The following is a 19,125-nucleotide window of genomic DNA, read 5'->3' as shown; positions in this document are numbered from 1 at the left end:
AGAATTCATTTTGCTGCGGTTTCTGTGCATCTGGTACTCTAAACACGAAAAATAGATGGTGAGACTGACATTATGCCAAGTATCTGTGTGGAATAAAACATGAAGTGCAATAAAAAAAGGAATGCTAAATTATTTACATACTCGGAGACAGCCTGAATCCAACTTGCTTTTATTTATTCGTTTATTTTTGCTTTTCAAGGGACTTGGCCAGGTCAGTGTCAATGCAGAGAAGGTTACACAGGAGAAAAATGTGATCGGTGTGCATTTGGGTATCGAGGCTATCCAAACTGCCTGCGTTGTAACTGCAGCCTTGTTGGTAGCATTAATGAAGATCCATGCACTGAACCTTGTCTTTGCAAAGTGAGTATTGAACTGTTCTTACGTAAAATTGAATATCTAGATCGACTTTTAAACTCCTTTTTAATAAGGGAAATGACTAAATTAATTTGAGAATTCAATTCTTTTATAGTAAGTAACCTGGTGTGACTACATCTGACAATGTAGAACTTAAAATTACTAATAATTCTTGGTACTGAAAGATATGGTAATTTATGTTGAACGGTTCTGATGTATTATGGATGCACATTTTCTGTAATAATGGCATTCAAATCAGATAATAACTGGACATGCGAACATAAGGAAGAATTAAAGAGAGTGAGAGTATTCCTAGCTAGGTTTGGTTTTAGGGATGGGCAGATATTTCCCTTCAAACTCAGTGATTTTTTTGTACAGAAAGGGTGTGTTTAACATCTGCTTTGTGTGAAGAAACAGCACGCATTTGGAAAGTGCTATTGGAATGATTACTTTAGATGTATGTATGAAATATGATTTAATTACTGGATTACAAATTATAAACCATAAAAAAGTTTTAAAAGTAAGAAGTTTTAAAGACAACTACTTTTTCTGTTAAGTATCCAAACCCCTTGAAATAACTTGCACCTGTAGGTTCTGCAGAACTTTACTAAGCTGTATGTCAATATTTAAAGACGTTACACTTAATATTCAGAACAAAACGTTAGCTAGTAGTTTATGAATCTCTTGCCAAGTATGACGATGAACAGGATGCAAAAACTCCATGGTTTGTTTGACAGCTTTTCTGAAAGTCTATAGTCCTTTTGTGTAATTTATCTGATCAAAAATTCACACATATAAATAATCAGAAATAGCTCCAATAGCCAATTTAAGTATGAGAAAGGAGATGTGTCCATCTTGCCTGATTGTGACCTAGAGTAACACTCAGCTGCTGTAGCTAACTGGTGAAAATTTTGGTATAAACTGGGTGAGAAACTCTCTCCTTTCAGGGCTGCTGTTGTGAGTATGAGCCTTGCACACAGAATTTTTAGGCCAGGTCACCGAGAGTGTCACCAGCCAGCAGCCCAGCTATAGAGGTGAAAGGAAGGTATGAGAAACATTATGTGTTCCAAATATCAAATGGAGACAGGATTTCTAAGCCTTTGCAGTCTCTGTGAACATGGTAGAGCAAGTTATTCCTTTGTATTTTCTGAATTTCATAATATTTATCTTTTGTGAAGCACAGCTTTTGGGGTCTAGTCATTGGGTAAGATTTTTCTCCTTCAGTAAGAAATAATTATTTCTGTCTCAATGTTAGAGACACAATGAAACATGTGATCCAGTGCATCCTGAAGACTGACAAATAAGCCTGAAAGAGTACAAAATACTTCTGTAAAAATATAAGATTTAAAAATTTCATTATCTCAGGCTCTTTGAGATTTTTTCCAAAGTTTGGGCATTAACAAACAGACAGGAATCATCCTCAGCCTTTGAATTGGAACTGCTCATCACAAATTTTTTCATATGGCTTGCAAAAACAGTTTGTACTTTGCTTATAAAAGCACAGAGCCTACCAGTTGAGAGAGGTCTTATGTAAAATTGGCATACCAGACACTGGTCCAGAAGGAGACAATTGGTAGTGTTGCCACTAAAGGTCTTGGATTTCTCTCTGGTAAGCCTGAAATTTGCTCCATAGGAACCTAATCTGATGTAAGTCTACACGCTGGAGTGATTCTTTTGGCTGAAGCAACCTGGTGACTGATTCAAAAGCAGAATTTGGTCCACAGGCTTCGCATTTCAAATTGCAGTGCAGAGCTCATACAGGCCTCGTTGAAGTAGCATGACCGTTATGCTGCACTATATGTCCTGTAGTTCTGGTGTCCTAACTGCATGTATCAGGGAATTTTGAGGAGTGGTCTCTAAAGTTCACTTTGCCTTTGTAGTGGAGTTTTCCCATAGTGGAAACCAAAGGTTGAGTTGGGGAGTGATGTGCATCCCAGTCTTGCCCTGATACGAAGTTAGGACATGATCAGAAACTTGTCCACGGCAGTTGGAAGTATTTTGTGTCTTACTGTGTAGAAATACCCATAGATATCTCCTATTTACACAGCTTTGTGGGCATTTACCAAATATTTTCTCTACTGATATGCTTGTTTAAACTTTTTGAATAAATAAATACATTTTGCCTGTACAAATTTTACAAAGGAAAAACTGGGTGTCGTTGTTATGGATTTTTTTTTCCCTGTAAATTCCACATTGAAAGCGATGTGTAACACTCTGCTCTGACCTGATTTGCATGGTAAGGAGGCAGCAGGCCAGTGATAGGAGCTAAAGGAGTGGAGCATCTGCTTCTGGAGCAGGAGTTTCTGGACCTTAGCCAGAAGGAAGCGCTGCCAGCTAATGTAAGTGTATGTGGTGTTCCTGCAGAAAGAGATGGCAGCAGTAGGTGGGGTTCATGGTATAGGTACTAATAGATGGTTGAGGAACTATTGTCTTGAAGTTGACTGTGGTAGCTCCAGGAGCCTGGCCTTAAAGGTGAGCTATGCTGCATGCAAACATGGGAACTTCAGAGCAGTCTACAAATTCAAACTGAGAGTAGACTGGCAGAAGCTTTTCAAACTGTGCCTGTGTGCTGAAATTTCACTGCAATAGGGCCCTTGCCAGGGCACGCTTAGATTTTGAACTGGCAAATTCTGATGAATTTTTTCAATCAGTTTTAATTTTAAGCTCTGAGTCTTATTCAGCAATCCTGCTGTGCTGAAATCTGTTTTCTTTTATAGCCTTCTGAATGCTGTTATGCTTAAATCCCACCTAATCCACTGTATTTGTTACCATAATAATGCTGATGTGAAACAAATGTTGTATGCCATTGACAGGAAAATGTGGAAGGTGAAAACTGTGATCTCTGTAAACCAGGATTCTACAATTTGCAAGAAAGAAATCCTCAGGGCTGCACAGAATGCTTCTGCTTTGGGGTCTCTGATGTCTGTGGCAGCCTAACATGGCCCATCAGTCAGGTATTTATATGTTATGTCCATGACCTAATATTCTTTCCACTGGCAGCTGCAAAATGTGCTATATTTCTTTGACACGCACCCAAGTTAACTCCAAATCCCGGCATGTGTCACAGAGGAAGGGATTTTCAGTGTTATTCTGCAGCTCTGAGATGGTTGATGTGTCATCCCAGTGAAGGCTTTGGCCCCACTGTCTTGCAGTAATACCACAAGCAGTGGGTAGTGGAGGCTACAATAATGCACCAGAGAAAATGCATTTTTTTTCTGATGTTGTGCTGTTAAAGTACCACTGCCTTCTAAATAGACATTTCTTGAGTTAGGGGGCTTCGGGGCCACTATTTTTCCACGAAATTCCTTCCATATCTTTGCAGAGTGAGTTATTCTCTAGTCCCCTGTTTTGTGTGCCAATAAAAAAAGAAGAAAACACAGCAAATTGACTGAAATTCTAAGATGCTTGCATAAAACTACTTCAGTGAGAACAAAATTCTCTCATCTTTTTCCCTCTGGACTTAACTTTCCTCAATATCAGCCCTGTCTATATATTGGGGACAATAGACCTCAAAAGCCCCTGAAGTTCTGTAATTCTGTTTTGGGGAATGACATAGGTATAATGCTAGCTTTATTGGGATGATGAAAGTCACACTTGTATTTCTGTTCCAGTCTAATAGAGTAGTAGAAACAGCCCTGGCTTGTGTCAGGTGTTGAACTGGGTTAATTCAAGTCTTAGATCCATCACTTTGAGTGAATATCTAGAGAGGGGTTAAGTTTAGTGCCTACTTTCTCGGTGGTACAAAGCCTGACTCCCTTAATCTTGCTGTTCTTTCTTGCAGATATCAGATATGACTGGATGGCTCGTTACTGATCTGTATAATGCAAGGAGCGTGCAACCTCAGCGAAGCCAATTCGATGGACCTGGTCAAATAAGTATTAACAACACTGAGGCTGTGAAAGTACTGAAGCACACTTATTACTGGTCAGCACCTGAGCCATATTTAGGAAATAAAGTAAGTTCTCACCTAGAGTCAAAACTCCTTCATAGTTTCTCCATTTTAATCATACCATGTTACTCTAAATATATAGTTTCTGTAATTAAAAATTACACATAAACCACAATACTACCAGACTACTCAATCTATCTCTGCTCTTCAAGTCATGGTGTTCAGTTCAGGAAGGGCGGGGAACTACTTGAAAGAGTCCAACGTGGAGCCACAAAGATCATTAAGGGAGTGGAACATCTTCCTTATGAGGGAAGGATGAGGGAGCTGGGTCTCTTTAACCTGGAGGAGACTGAGGGGTGACCTTATTAATGTTAATAAATATGTAAAGGGTGAGTGTCAGGAGCACAGAGCCAGGCCCTTCTCAGTGATGTCCAGTGATAAGTCAAGGGGCAATTGGGTGCAAGCTAGAGCATTGGAAGTTCCATGTAAAGATAAGGAGAAATTTTTCACTGTGAGGGTGACCTAACATTGGAGCCAACTGCCCAGAGACATTCCAACATAGTAGGAAAATAATGTAAACTTCTGTATGAAAGTCCTGTAGGTGTTCACTTGAATGGGGGGGACTTACTGAATCATCTGTAGAGCCTTCAGCTAGCTTTCCCACCTGCACAGCAACAAGCCAGCACTTGTTGCTGCACTGATACACACATCATGTTAATTTTCCCTGGAAGGTTGTATTAGTAAGCCCAGGTGCTCCTATAATTTGTATGTTGTACTGTTCCATGTAGCTTCTTTGTACTGGCTGGAGGTTATTGTGTTGTTAAGACTTCGGTTTTTGCTATTTCAGCTCACAGCTTTTGGTGGAGACTTGAAGTATATGGTATCTTATGACATCCCAATGGAGAGTGTGGACAGTGATATAGTATCTAGCGTGGATGTCATCATTCAGGTGGGTATTTTTTAGCTTGTTAATATTCAGAAATTATTGTGATTCTATGAAAGTGTTTAAAAATGAAAATAATATTACTATATTACTAGTTTCATCATTTTTAAATACCTTAAGTCACTATGAAGGTTTTGTTGCTACTTGTTTCTCTGTTTTTTTTTCTAATCTATCTCTCTGCAATTGTAGGTATAGAATACTAGTTTTACATGATAAAAACTTAAATTTTAACCTTTGTGTAAACAGCTGAGGTGTGCGTTACCAAATGTAAAGCTTTATTTATAAAGAAAATACAATAAGCTGGAAGGACTTAGATTTATGAAGTAGATGAATGTTCTTGCTGATTGCTTGCTTTTCCAGATTTACGGTGCATTAAAAAGTAAGGCTCTAAAAATAAGGGCTCTATATTGAATCCAGGCACCTCCAAAACAAAAATAATTTTGTACAACAAACTTGGCAATAGAACAAATGGGAAAAGAGCTTCTATTTTCTAGAGGGGTTTGGTTTTTGAAATTTAATTTAATTCTTTTTCCAAAAGACAATTACATGGTTCTGAAGTCTCTGAACAAAAATAGATGGGTTTGTAGTCATTCTGAAGCTCTGGAAAATACAGACCTTTTACTTCCTTTTTTTCTAGGCTGAGGAATCTACTTTGATTGCCTCTTTTCTGTGTTATCTGGGTGTATATCTGACACTAAGTGTAATTGCTAAATAAAATTTACATGCAAACATGGAAGATGCTTTCTCTGTTTTTCTGTTTTAGGGTAATGGGCAGATTTTGAGTACAAGAGCAGCGGGCTTGTCATTACAGCCATACGAGGAGTACTCTAATGCAGTGAGATTTGTATCAGAGAATTTTATAGACTTCAATACAAAAAAAGCTATAGACCGGGAAAGGTTGATGACTGTTCTGGTGAATGTGAGCCATCTTCTGATCAGGGCCAACTACAACAGTGCCCAAAAAGCCATTTACAGGTGAGGGAGAGAAAATATTTAAGTTAATCTATATATTTCTATTATTTTTCTGTATATGAAACACTGTTCATAGGGTCTCTTTTCCTAAAGTTTTATGTTAATTTCTAGGAGAAAAAAAAAATAATTGGATTTTCTTGAGTTGTTTTGTCTTCCCAAATATATTTGTCAAAGTGTGAAAAAACAATATTTGGTTGTTTTAAAGATACCTGATAGTAGAAACATTGTTTTCTGCTTTAAAGGAATGCTGGATAAAAGCCTTATTACAATGGCAGCTTTGTTAGAGGGAAATACCTCTGAAACTCAACAGCGTGCTTATTTTGGTATGTGGCAGGTTAATCCATCTCTGACTATTGAAAACCTGCCAGTAAAGACTGTGACCGTAATTTCTTGTAATGTCTGTGTGTAGTTGTTTCTGATGCTCATTTCTGAGTGAGTGATTAACAGGAAAATTGGGCTGGGATGGATTAATAATCATTCCATAGTCTCAAGCCAGCATTAGCAGTATCTGCATCGATCCTCTTTACCTGTTCTCTATGAGGTACAGGAAAAAAGTATACTGATAAATCTCTAAAACCGTGACAGAGGGGGAAAGTTTTATTTAAACATCTCCACAGGAGAACAGACAATGGCAGTAACAGTAATGATAACAGGAAGAGGGCATATATACCCCCAGAACTGCAAACGCAATGATGAGGCTGTGATTATAGTCTTTTTACAGCAGAGATATGTGCCTGTTCCTCTGCTGGCACTGCAGGGAGCAGCACTCAGCAATGTTACTCCCCTGGAAGCAAACTATCCTGTTGAAAATCAAGTTTGGGTAAACAAATGATGTGATGCTTTCATGTTTGATCCTAGGCTGGACACGGTGACCCTGGATACTGCAAATGCAAATGTTATAGATCTTTCTTCAGCACCAGATGTGGAATTCTGTGAATGTCCTCAAGGTTACACAGGAATATCCTGTGAGGTAACTTCTTACAGTGGTTTCTGTGTGCAAAATTATCTATCTGAAAGGATCTAGGTTTTAAAGCCAGGCTGCCATAAATGTATGTGTTCTGTGGTGAAATGCTGTCTACTGTACACAATGCTGTAGACGGTTTCTTCCACATACACTGAATGGCATTTTAAACTTATTTCTTGACTTCTATTTGGTGGCACTAAAAGATGATGCTACAATTTAGAACAGAAGTGTTCTGGAGGGAGCAGCTGTAAAATCTCTGAAGCTGTTTTGAGCTTACCTTATTAATAGCAATTTTCCTGGATCTGAATTGTATACAGCTTATTTCTGGTTTATGTCATTAGTTTTATGAAGGCAATAAGGAATCTTAGCTGGGAGGAATGCTAGCCTTTGGAAGATCCCTCAAGGGTCAAATGTGTTACACAAAGTGGCGTCTCATATCTGAGAACAGAAGATTAGGGAGGCAGAATACCATCAGCAGAATAGCAAGAATTATTTTGACAAATAATTTCAATATGAAGCCTTGTGCCATAGCACTGTTAATGATTCTGCAGAGGAGGTAGAACATCTGTTCTTTATTGTCCCATAATAAAGAACTTCATATATTCAACTACACGAAGCTTAAGTGCCTTCAGGGGACAAAGGACTGAATCAAAGTTTTATGGAGTTAATTCTTATCCCCTTTATCCAGTGCAAGTAAAAAAAAAAAAGAAACACACCAGAAAAGAGCTGCAGTGACATCAATAGAGTTGAAAGAAAATTCAGTTACCACAATGTGAATGAGTCAGATGGTGGGTGGTCGGAAGTGGGCTCTTTGAAAATGTTTTGATCTGTACTTTTAACACCCATAATGCTACTGCTTTTCTCCTCTTGTTTCTTTTCAGTCCTGTCTCCCTGGGTACTACCGTGTGGATGGAATACTCTTTGGAGGTATTTGTCAACCCTGCAAATGTAATGGGCATGCAACTGAGTGTGATATTCACGGTATTTGCTTTGTAAGTCATCCTTCAAAGTGTTTTTGTGTTTTAAGCATCTATTTAGGAATTAGTTGAGCATTTTGGCTGTGGGAGACAAGTTTACAGTGTATGTAAACTTCAAGCTATGGGTATCAAGTGGGGTTTTTTTCCTTGCTTTTGCATTGTTTACTTCAGAATATGTTCAGGGGCCTCCATTAAGGTGTTATCCAGTAAAGGAGTGTATCATTTCAAGTGGAGAGTAATTGGAAGCAAAATAAAAATGTCAACATGTACTGGCTGATAAAAATCTTGACTTTGCTAGCTGCAGGTAACAATAAAACCTTTCCTGAAAGGAACAAAATTAAGCAGTGTTGTGGTGAACAGCTGTTTTCAAATATGTGAGCATCTTCCATGACTGACATCAGTTGTGAAAGTACACATAATCTTCTGAAGAGAGGCTTTAGCTCTCAGATCTCTTCTGAATTTTAAAGGTCACAGGTGTACAATGGCTAAACATCAGTAATTAATGTACAAGTTACTGCAAATACATGCAATATGCAAAATGTGTTTAAGGTTGTATATAATGTGTTTGGTTTCGTGGTGTGAAGTATATTCTAAAGAGTAGGAAGGAAAGAAACAGGATTTGTTGATGCAATTCAAACTTCCCCCCTCCTTAATTTTCAAAGTTCTCTTTTCTTCATGGCTGTCTCCTTGAATGTTACACTGCACGCAGACTCCTGCGGTGATCCCACAGGGGTTGAAAAGCCATCAAGAGTAAATATGAAAAGATTTTTTGTATGTGTCTCAGGCTTGTCAGCATAACACGACAGGACCTTTCTGTGATCAGTGCTTGCCTGGTTTCTATGGAAGTCCATCTCAAGGAACTTCTGAGGACTGCCAGCCCTGTGCGTGTCCTCTGAGTTCTGCTGCAAACAAGTAAGTTGCTTATGAGAGGGGTTTTTTTGTATTTTCAGCAAAATTAGAAAATGAGATGAAGAAAGTAATGAAATCTGAAGGAGAGAGGAGGACATTTTTTCCTCTTCGTTTGAGTATATCTCATTGAAACATTGTTATTCCAGGTAGACAAATATAGCCTAAGCTAAAACAGGCTGAGTGAACTGGTGCAATTTGTACGTGAAGGATAAAAGTAATGCTTAGACCTATCCTTGAACTTGGCAATAAAATCACCGTTATCTTTCATGTTATTTCAGAAAACAACAGAAGGATGGAAGTTTTGCATGTGAAAAAGACAACTCAGAACAGGAATTAGACAAATTTACAAGAAAGAGGGTCAGGTTTTTGTTAAGTTCTAAAATCTTCCTTTCTTTAAAAAAAAAAAAAACAACCAAACCCAAAAACTCAGGAAGAGTTTTTGAAAAGTTTAACTTTATTTTGACACTTTGTGATATTTAAAGCAACAATATTTATCTAGAAAAAAAATTCAGCTATGTGGTTATATAGATAGGTGCACGGACTTGAAGGGTGGATATTGAACGCTTGCAGAAGTCTTGTCTCTGTGCTGATACTGACTGCCATAAATGTTGATAGTTTCAGTCCTACTTGCCAGCTGAGTGAAGGAGGTGGAGTTGTCTGTGACAAATGTCTTCCAGGCTATACTGGCTCACAGTGTGAAAGGTATGTACACTAGCTTTGAGTATCTGTACCATTGTCATCACCAGCTTTTCATCATCTTCACCTGCCTTGTTCATACCACACGTATAGATTATTCCTAATAATTTTTTCCTTCCTGTTTTGTCTTTGCTTGTAATGCAGAGACAGTTTACATAAAAATGTAATAGGAAATACTCCCTTGGGTGGAGAGAGTTTGACTTGGCCATGTTCCAGCTGATAAAACTTCTAATCTCTGGTGCAGGTGTGATAATGGTTACTATGGAAATCCACTTATGCCTGGACAATCCTGTGCTCCTTGTGAATGCAATGGCAATGTAAACCCACAAGAAGATGGCCACTGTGATACCCTCACAGGGCAATGCCTGAAATGCCTGGGGAACACAACAGGTCACCACTGTGAAAGGTGTGCTGATGGGTATTATGGGGATGCAGTGGTTGAGAAAAGCTGTCATGGTAAGCTGTTACTGTTACTCTCAATTTAATGAGTATAAAATGTGCCCTGCATGTGGCAGAATGGATAGGGAGATAAGAACTCTTCGAAAGAGTTAACCTTCAAGTTGTGAGTTGGCAAGTGCAGGTTGAAAACTATGGGATTGGGCTAGTGTGAGGAAGGCATGTATTTATTGTGCTGGACTCTGATACTTCATATTCCTGACATTTATTGGCTTGCTTAGTACTGTCCCTTCAGTGATCTGCTGTATACATTTCCTATTTCTGAGTGTTACATATAGGACTGGAAGAAGCAAACTTCTGAAATGTCTAGTTCACAGAGGGTTTTGTCTATTTTTAGCCAAATGTGTAGTACAGGTATTACTGTAGTGTATTAACATCTGTGGGATATCAACAGGTGAAATGCCAAACTGTTCTGTGTAATAAAGAAAACAGATAAATAGATGTTAATTTTTGAATTTGGTTTCTTTTTGTCTAAACATAAGCCTGTGAGTGCCATGTGAATGGTTCCCTTTCAAGTACTTGTCATCATGAGACAGGCTTGTGTCTCTGCAAATCAAATGTGATTGGAGAAAGATGCGATAAGTGCTTGGTAAGCAAATATTTGTCTGTTCCTAGTATCTGCATTTTCTTATACGTTGGTTTCCCTGTTTGTCTATAGATATTGATTAGAATAGATACAAAGACTAGCAATGAATGTATTCAGGCCTGAGGGGACTTGTTGCTGGATCAGAAACCAAAGGTTGGTCTGCACAGGTTTTCACAGTTGTGAATCTTCAAAAGTCTTTTCCAACCTTGTGATTCTGAGAATCTGTGAATTGCTCTGCCCGTGCTTTTAGATGTGAAGATGTAGTTGACTCTGCACCCTTCTGAACAGGGCTGTTAAGGCTAGTGCTGTGCTGACTGGCAGTGTGCAGTCATGTTGGCTTATTGAAAAAAACAGACTGAATGCTGGTAACAGACCTGAAGGGATCTTAGCTCTGTGCTTCTGCAAAATGAAGTCTAAATGGGAATATCTGAAGAATGTGGTTGGTGATAATAAATGGATCATGGCTGAACACACAGAAGAATGATTTGGTTAAAAGACAAGCCTGTTATAAGAACAAGATATTCACTGGTAATACAAAACCAGCAGTTTCCATCCATTTCTAAGTGCAGAGCTCATTCAGAGACCAGAGCAGGAAATCTGTGCCTGGTTACTGCCTTCATGCCAACCCAGCTAAATGCCTTTGAATCCACACGTACCATATGTTACTGACCTGCTCAGGTCTGGTCTTTCATTCCACGTTCACAGAGATCTGTGCCTCATTGGCATGGCCCACCCTCACTTTATGCAAGCCTAGAATAACCTCAGACTTTAAAACAAAGTCTCACTGAGATTAGAGGACCATGACTGCATTTCAGTGTTGGCTTTTCACCCAAATGGATAGTTGCACATATTTGGGAACAGTCTAGGGAGTCATCTCACAGTCACACTGTGCTGACCAGTATTCATGCTGGTCAGACAGCAGGGAAAGTAAACAAGAAAAAGAAGAGTGTATATTCTATTGTTTTCAAAGATTTATGAAATAAATCTCAAACAGACTTACTTTCCCATCCAACAGAATGGTTATTATGGTCTGCTTACTGGGCTTGGCTGCATTCCCTGCAACTGCAGTCAATTTGGCTCGATTTCTGAAGACTGCAATCATCAGGGGCAGTGTCACTGTGTGCCAGGAGTGGCTGGAGAAAAGTGTGATCGCTGTGCTCATGGCTTTCATGCGTTCCAGGATGGTGGCTGCACACGTAAGCTCTAATCTATGATCCTTTAGGCTTTGTCTGGAGTTTCTTTCAGCAATATATTTTATGTTCAACTCTGGCAAAGATCAGTTGTTCTGATGGCTATAAGGAAAAATCTGTAGAATCGTCTCCTAATATTTTGATTAAGCTAGGGAACAAAACGTTTCTTTGCTTGTTGTGTGGTTCCTTGTAAAAGGTGGTGATTGTGAAGTAACAACTCATAAAGGTTGCATGAGAGAAATATTACATCCTCAATAGCTCCCTTGTCTCTGTTTTGACAGAATCCTTCAGTCCTTCAGAAAGAATAGGAACTTTTTTTTTCCACAGCTGTAACAGAGGTTACAGATTTTTACTTTTTTTCATTTAATTTTCCAAAATATACTTTATACATTTATAAGATGTCATTGTCTCTATTTTCCAATCACCGCATGGGTGTGTACAATTTTATTCATGATACAGGGGAAGATGTTAGTCCAAATGGAGAACATGCCATCAAAACCCTTAATTTATCATATTAAGACACCTCTTTCAACACGGTATAGCTAAAGGAATGTCTACCTTTTATCCAACCTGTCAAACACTTTTTTTTCATGCCTTAAGTCAAATTTCAGTGGTATGAAATTTGCTGTGAGATTGTGGTAGGATTAGGTTTTGGAACACATATAGAATGTCTTTATTAAGAATGAAAGATCCGTTAGGTACCTTTATCCATTTCAGTCTCGACAATTTTGTAAATGTTATTAAAACAATTATTTAAACCACTTTTCTGAACTGCTGTTTGTTAGGAAGAACAGTATTATATTTCTAAAGTAGACAAGTGCTTCCTGCAGCAGTTATTATAAAAATAGTTGCACATCTCGATTATTCACTAAGCAATTGTTGAAAAGTACTAATTCCTGAGATTAATCTTTTCACCTGCTTGAGAACATTATCATATCTCCTGATGAGTTTTATATTCTCTAATAGATTTCCCTCCCTCCACCCAAAATCTACTTTCTCTTCAATTTTGTTTGGCTTTGATTCCCCTGTGGAAATGCAACACTGCTTTTTAAACAACCAAACAGGCTGTGTCAAGAAGGTATAATAGACTTTCAGTAAAAAAGGTTACATGCCACTGTGGTCACAATTTGTTTTGTCAGTCATTAGAGATGGCAAGGAGTTCCTAGTGGAATGGATACTGTACTGCATAATTCAGAAAAGACTATCAGTGGCCTTGGAATTTCTTCTCTGTAGATAAAGAAAGGATTAAGTTAATTCAGTCCCATTTCTCCTGCAGCTTGTGACTGTGCTCATACTCAGAACAACTGTGATGCTGATTCTGGCCAATGCATTTGTCCTCCCCACACTCAAGGACCAAAATGTGAACTCTGTGAAGAAAATCACTGGGGACTCTCTCCCGAACTTGGCTGCAAGGTATGGTAGGCTCGCTGAAAAGCCATGACTATTAAAGGAATTTGCTTATACTGTCAGAATTGGACTCTTGTTTTGAGAATCTCAACCCTTTTTTCTCTGTCTTAAAGTGTTGGTACAATATGATCACATTAAAAAAAGTTAAAAAAAAGATCAGACTGTAAAGTGTTTATTGAGGAACCATTCCAGAAGGCTGTCTTTGCAAATACTGATCAAAGTGTCTATTCTGGATGGGTGCAGAGACCATATTCAAAATTTTAAGTGTGTATTCTGAATTTTAATTGCTAAAATATCGATACTAAATCAGATTTATAGCAACAATGGGCAACGAGGAACAGTTTTTGTGCTGGTCAAGAAGTGATACTATAGTTTTAAAAACAATGAAATAGAGCTTACCTTGAAAGTCACTGCATGCTTTGGAATATTTAAGATGGAAATGGTACAATGGTAAATAATAGGTAATCTTTCATTAATGGAAAAATGGTAACCCATGGTATATCAGCTTCTTATTTTTGATTATGCAGTAAAATGCCAACTCAGTGCAGATCCAAGGAGTAGTAAACATTTATGCAATTAGGTTTGTGCAGTAAATTTCTGACAGATATGGCATTGGGCCAATCCTCATTTTATAAATGAAGAGATTTTTAAAGCCTCAGAATTACATGAATGTAATGGGTAATTTCAATGGAGAAACCACAAATATAATCAACTTGACAAGATCTGTCATTATGTGCAGCAAGTACTTGACAAATACATGTATCAGCCAAATTGTTTTCTTTGTTTTCTCCCTTTAATTTTTTAGAGTAAGGATAATAGTCCCATAATACCTCTTCAGTGTTTACCATTCTAGTGATTTATAGCAACTTACTTGGCAGCTAGTCTTTCAAGTGCTGCTTTGTCAGCTACCAGCTACTGTCATTTTATCTAACACTCTGCAAATACAATGTGCTGGTCCCTGTGTGTTTCCCTTGAAGTGTTCATTTCACAGGCACTTGCCAGTGATCCTGTTTAACTATGTGACTGCTTGTCCTTGCTAAGTTTAGTATTCCTCTCGGTTACAGCATCACAGCAATTAACATGAGTTGCTTTAAAGTATTTATAAGTTACTTTCTTGATGCAACAAGATTGTCAGGTAACAGTCCCAACAGAGGCTCTCCTCTGCTGAATGGTCATCTCTGCAACGTGTGCAATGTCTATTGGCAAACCCTGGAAAAGCTCTTGTATGTTCTCTGCATGGATGATATAGGGGAGGTGCTTTCAGAAACCCAGGTGGTCTTTATTCACTACACAGACTGCATTAGTAGGGTTCTTCATCTCGCTCTCCTCCTTGCTGTTTCCTGGTGTTCAGAATCCGTTTGTGGGTGCAGTGATGGAGCAGAGCTGAAGTCATGTTTTGTTTACAAGTCTTTTCAAATGTTTTGCAGCACAGTTAATTGTATCTTAGAATCCTTATTCAGTTTTTATCATGTATAGATAGAGATTGAAGTACAGGTAAACTATTATTAAAGTAGGTTGTGATATTCAGAGCTGTAGAACTCTAATGGTGTCTGAGAGTAAAAGTTGTCAAGTTACTTTGTCTTCAAGTGTATTAGAACAGGCAGCGTGGAACCTAATGCTTGCCATAAGAGTAAAAACTACTTAATAGGAAAAGTGTTCATGGTGAGCAGCAAACTTGCGAAGAATGCTAAAGGATACCCAGTGAAACTAATAGAGGTTGTGGGTCTTTGTGTACAGTCCTTTACAAGGTAAGGCTTTTCATCTCAAAGAGAAATGGTGAGGAAAGAAGACTCAGGGAAAATGATTGCAATCAGGTGGTAAGTACTTTTTGCCTGCACTGTTGGAAATAACCACAGAGCAAAACAGGACATGTGAAGTAACCACACATATGAAATTAAGACTGAAGATTTAATCCAGTCTGCTTCAAAAAAGAATGATAAATTAAGTACATCCACTTTGCATATTTGCAGTAACAGGTTTGTATTATTGGTTACATAATGAGGGATGAGCTCTGCCAAGGAGCAGTGTGCATGCTGAGCTCCTCACCTTTGGATGCAGTGAGATTCTTGGTTCCTTATGAAATAGTAAGTGAAGTTTAAGCAAGATGTAGACCCTGTTAATGCTTCTTGAACTCTTAAAAGAATGTCAGCATTGAGATTTTTCTTTCCATTGTATTAAAATTATTGGATTTCTTTCATTCAACTTATAACATTATTTGCTGCACTCAATACATAGTATTTTAAATAGTTTTTTGTATATTTTTTTTGCCCGGAACAGGTCCCTTCAAGATTTTTTATTTCAAACCCAGATTCGTGAATCAACAGAGCTGCTTACTTTTTGCTACCCACTGTTTACTGGAAATGCAGTTCTTTGTTCAAATACAAACAAAACAACCCCATTTTGATGTGGAAGTTCTTCCCTTTATTATTATATAATAACTTTTTGCTAACATGGAGTTTTAAGGGCCATTCTAAATTTACTGTGCTATTTCTGTTGTAACAAAATAGGTTTTAGACATCTGCTATTTACAAGCATTTCTTCTTTTCATCTAAGGCTTGCAACTGTAGTGACACTGGTTCAACCAATCTCCAGTGTGATGTATTGACGGGTCAATGCCAGTGCAAAGTTGAATTTGGAGGACCAGACTGTTCCAGGTGTGCATTAGGCTACAGGGACTACCCGGACTGCGTTGCCTGTGACTGTGACTTGAGTGGTACCAAAGCAGAGATGTGTGATGATACTGAAGGACTTTGTGGCTGTGAAGAAGAAACAGGCATCTGTACTTGCAAGGTACTGAAGTATTCAAATACTTTTGGGACATTGCAGTTTTATGGCCATTTATGATACATAAGTCAGACGTAGGGCTGACAGGACTGAGAAGACAATCTGTATCCCTCCTTTGAGACACTTCCAAGTACATCTAAAATAGCATCTCAATGATTTTCTGTGGCAGAGCTACACAGGTCTTATTACTCGTCAACTGTATTAAAAATCTGCCAGAGGAGGTTCTCCACTTTGGCCAGGCACAACACACAGCTGTAGGCAGAAGAGATAGTAACATTACCAACATGGTGTCATTTTGTTCTCAAAAATTTCTATGCCAATACTAGACAGTTTTGCTCCTACCTTTTGTTTTTTTTTTTTGTTTTGTTTTATTTTAATGTAGCAAGGTAGTTTTATTTCCAGTTTGTGGTCATATAATTACTGTGGCACAGTACTGTAGTTCTCTCTTGGAGAAAAATCCATGGAATTCTGTGTAGACGTGTGTTAAGTCAGGATCAAGACAAAATGTATGCCTAACCACAAAAAGTAATTTGTAGCCAACTAATGCTGAATTGGTGCAAAGCTTACCATTTGATAGGAAAACAACTGGTGTCTTTCTAGTCTTGAACAGGATTTGGCCTATTTCATGACTATGGTCTTGCTGTAGGACTAATTCAGATAATTTACATTTTCTCAACATACGATCCATGTATTTATTCTGTATTAAGTGAATTTTTGTAGCCACATCATCCTTGTAGTACATGGAATCCTCTTTTTCATGCATCAGTATCATAAGGTAGTGAATAAATGAGAAAGCATTTGTCTTGCTTTTCCTTTTGCTGCAAGATTTCTATCTGTGTCCTTTCGAGTAGCACAAAGCACTGCCTGTGACTTCTGGAAGAAGATTTTTTAAAAATCCTGTTAAATATATGAGACTGGTGCTAGTGACTTGATACTCAGTATGTTTCTCTGTATGATGTAAATGCCTTCTGATACCGACAATGCTGTATGAACCATTTTCAATAGTATAGCTTTTACTTGATTTTTTACCCCACTTGCCTTTTTTCTACAGTTACATTTTGCCTTGCAGATAGTTCCAATATTCATTGTTATTTAATTTTTTTCTCAGTACACATAAAACATTGGACAAGAAACAGCTGTAAATGATAAAAATATTCTGATGCAGTGAGCATTATTTTTGCCTCAAACCAGGGAAAGCAGTTCCATCAGTAGAGTCTAGGAATACTTTGCTGCAAGAGTTGCACTTGTGAATGCAGATCACGTTAATTGATATCATCTTGAAGTTTGAGTAGACAGTTTCTTATAAAAGCTTGTTTTCTTAACTGAAAAGCATAATTCCCTACATGCTGTTTTGGCAATGAATTATTTCATTCTCTGTGTAGAGAGAAATAGACAGCACTTCTACAGCTTCTTCCATCCTAGATGCGAAGGCATTTTAAAAAACCTAATTAAGTACTAGAAGACACCAGTGAAAAAGTTATTATAATCTTATCCTCATTATGCAGATGGAAAAAAATGAAATGCAGAGAAGTTTTGTCTGCTCACACACATGGTTTTATTCAGTTTGGGAACAGCGCATTGATTCAGATGTAGCCTGCTCTCTTGAAAATCCAAATTATAATGATAGCAAGAAATAAATTAAAGCAAAACGGAGAATTTCAACATTTAAAAAAATGTGGTTATGTTACAAGTTCACATTTCTTTTCGGTGCTATAACCAAAGGCACTGCTTAAGAACAACTCATGTATATTGCTAATAGTGAAGTCTAAACACATGTTCTCATTTAAAAAGGAAACATTACGTGCAGAAATTTAGTAGTATTGATTTTTTTCGAGAGGGTGGGTATCCGTTCTTGAAAGACATAGAGATAGAAATATCTTCCAGGCAACAAATGTGTAGTTATCTCTCTTTGTATCTCTCTCTGCATAGACTGTAGTACTGAGTCTTTCTTCAGATTGTACTTAAAAGTTAGGAACTGAGTGCAAAAAAGATGCTTGAAGACGGTTTCCAAGATTTTTGTCTTGAATGAAAATGTGTAGTAGCTAATTTTTGCTAGAAATTCAAATACATGAGTACCTTGAAATGTTTTGTAGTGGGTTTTTTTTATGAACAGCAGTTGAAAATAATTAGAAAGTAAAGTATTGCATAGTAAAACAGAGAAATAAAATAAATTGCTTCCTGTTATGTAGTTAACATAACAACTAGTTTTTCTTCTGAAAAGAACCATCTTTCCACTAGGAAAGTAACATGAGTGTGGTCTTATTTCCTCCAGGAAAACGTATTTGGTCTGCAATGCAGTGAGTGTAAACCTGGAACGTTTGCTCTGTCTGCAAACAATCCACGAGGCTGTACTCCATGCTTCTGTTTTGGGATGTCCACATTTTGTTCGGAACTAGAAGATCATGTGAGAATTCCTGTAAGTTGTGACATAAATATGCAGACACAGTATGATGTTATCTTCATGTTAGGTTACCACACTGATGTGCTTAAGGTGGTTGAACGTAATGGGCTAGCTTGTGGAGGCACTGGCATATGGTAGAACAAAAAAAGAAAGCAAATGCTTTGAGCTCATAGTTTTATTTCTGGAACCTTGTCTTTCACTCTATGCTTTTAAAAAAACCAAAACTAAACATTTCCCAATTTTTTTAAGCTTGAGCATGTGGATGATTGGCACATAAGAGCTTGAGCTCTTATGTGGACTATTGGCTATCTCAAAGCAGCTACAATGTTAACAGTATATTAACACGGAGAATTTTTTTGTTGAATGAACCTTTTGATCTCTCTGTTGTAGATAACCTTAACTCCAGATCAGTCCATTATGCATGTAGTAACTCAGAGTAACCTGACTGGAACAGTGGAAGGAGTATTTTCACAGTTTCCTGATGTCTTGCTGGATGCTACTACAGTCAGAAAATACTTAAATACAGAAACATTTTACTGGCGGTTACCAAAGCAGTTCCAGGGAGACCAGGTAAGATCATTAAATAATCAGAATGCT

General features: G+C 37.8%; 1 protein-coding gene across 1 annotated transcript in view; it reads left to right on the top strand.

The window, feature by feature from the left end:
* LAMA1 (laminin subunit alpha 1) overlaps positions 1–19,125 on the top strand; it is a gene marked incomplete at its 5' end in the record, with an annotated part of 103,645 nt that overhangs the window by 43,325 nt on the left and 41,195 nt on the right. Inside the window, 16 exons of the mRNA XM_084279905.1 lie at positions 200–360; positions 3,168–3,308; positions 4,136–4,309; positions 5,091–5,192; positions 5,950–6,161; positions 7,017–7,128; positions 8,004–8,114; positions 8,884–9,011; positions 9,624–9,710; positions 9,949–10,160; positions 10,643–10,749; positions 11,762–11,942; positions 13,213–13,349; positions 15,897–16,133; positions 18,400–18,543; positions 18,919–19,098. Coding sequence (XP_084136031.1) covers positions 200–360; positions 3,168–3,308; positions 4,136–4,309; positions 5,091–5,192; positions 5,950–6,161; positions 7,017–7,128; positions 8,004–8,114; positions 8,884–9,011; positions 9,624–9,710; positions 9,949–10,160; positions 10,643–10,749; positions 11,762–11,942; positions 13,213–13,349; positions 15,897–16,133; positions 18,400–18,543; positions 18,919–19,098 — 2,426 coding nt within the window. The remainder of the gene's footprint in view (positions 1–199; positions 361–3,167; positions 3,309–4,135; positions 4,310–5,090; positions 5,193–5,949; positions 6,162–7,016; positions 7,129–8,003; positions 8,115–8,883; positions 9,012–9,623; positions 9,711–9,948; positions 10,161–10,642; positions 10,750–11,761; positions 11,943–13,212; positions 13,350–15,896; positions 16,134–18,399; positions 18,544–18,918; positions 19,099–19,125) is intronic.

The sequence above is a fragment of the Gallinula chloropus genome, assembly GCF_964237585.1.
Source record: "Gallinula chloropus genome assembly, chromosome: 2".
Lineage (NCBI taxonomy): Eukaryota > Metazoa > Chordata > Aves > Gruiformes > Rallidae > Gallinula > Gallinula chloropus.
Note: the sequence above shows the minus strand (reverse complement) of the source record. Positions and strands in the feature narration are given on the sequence as shown.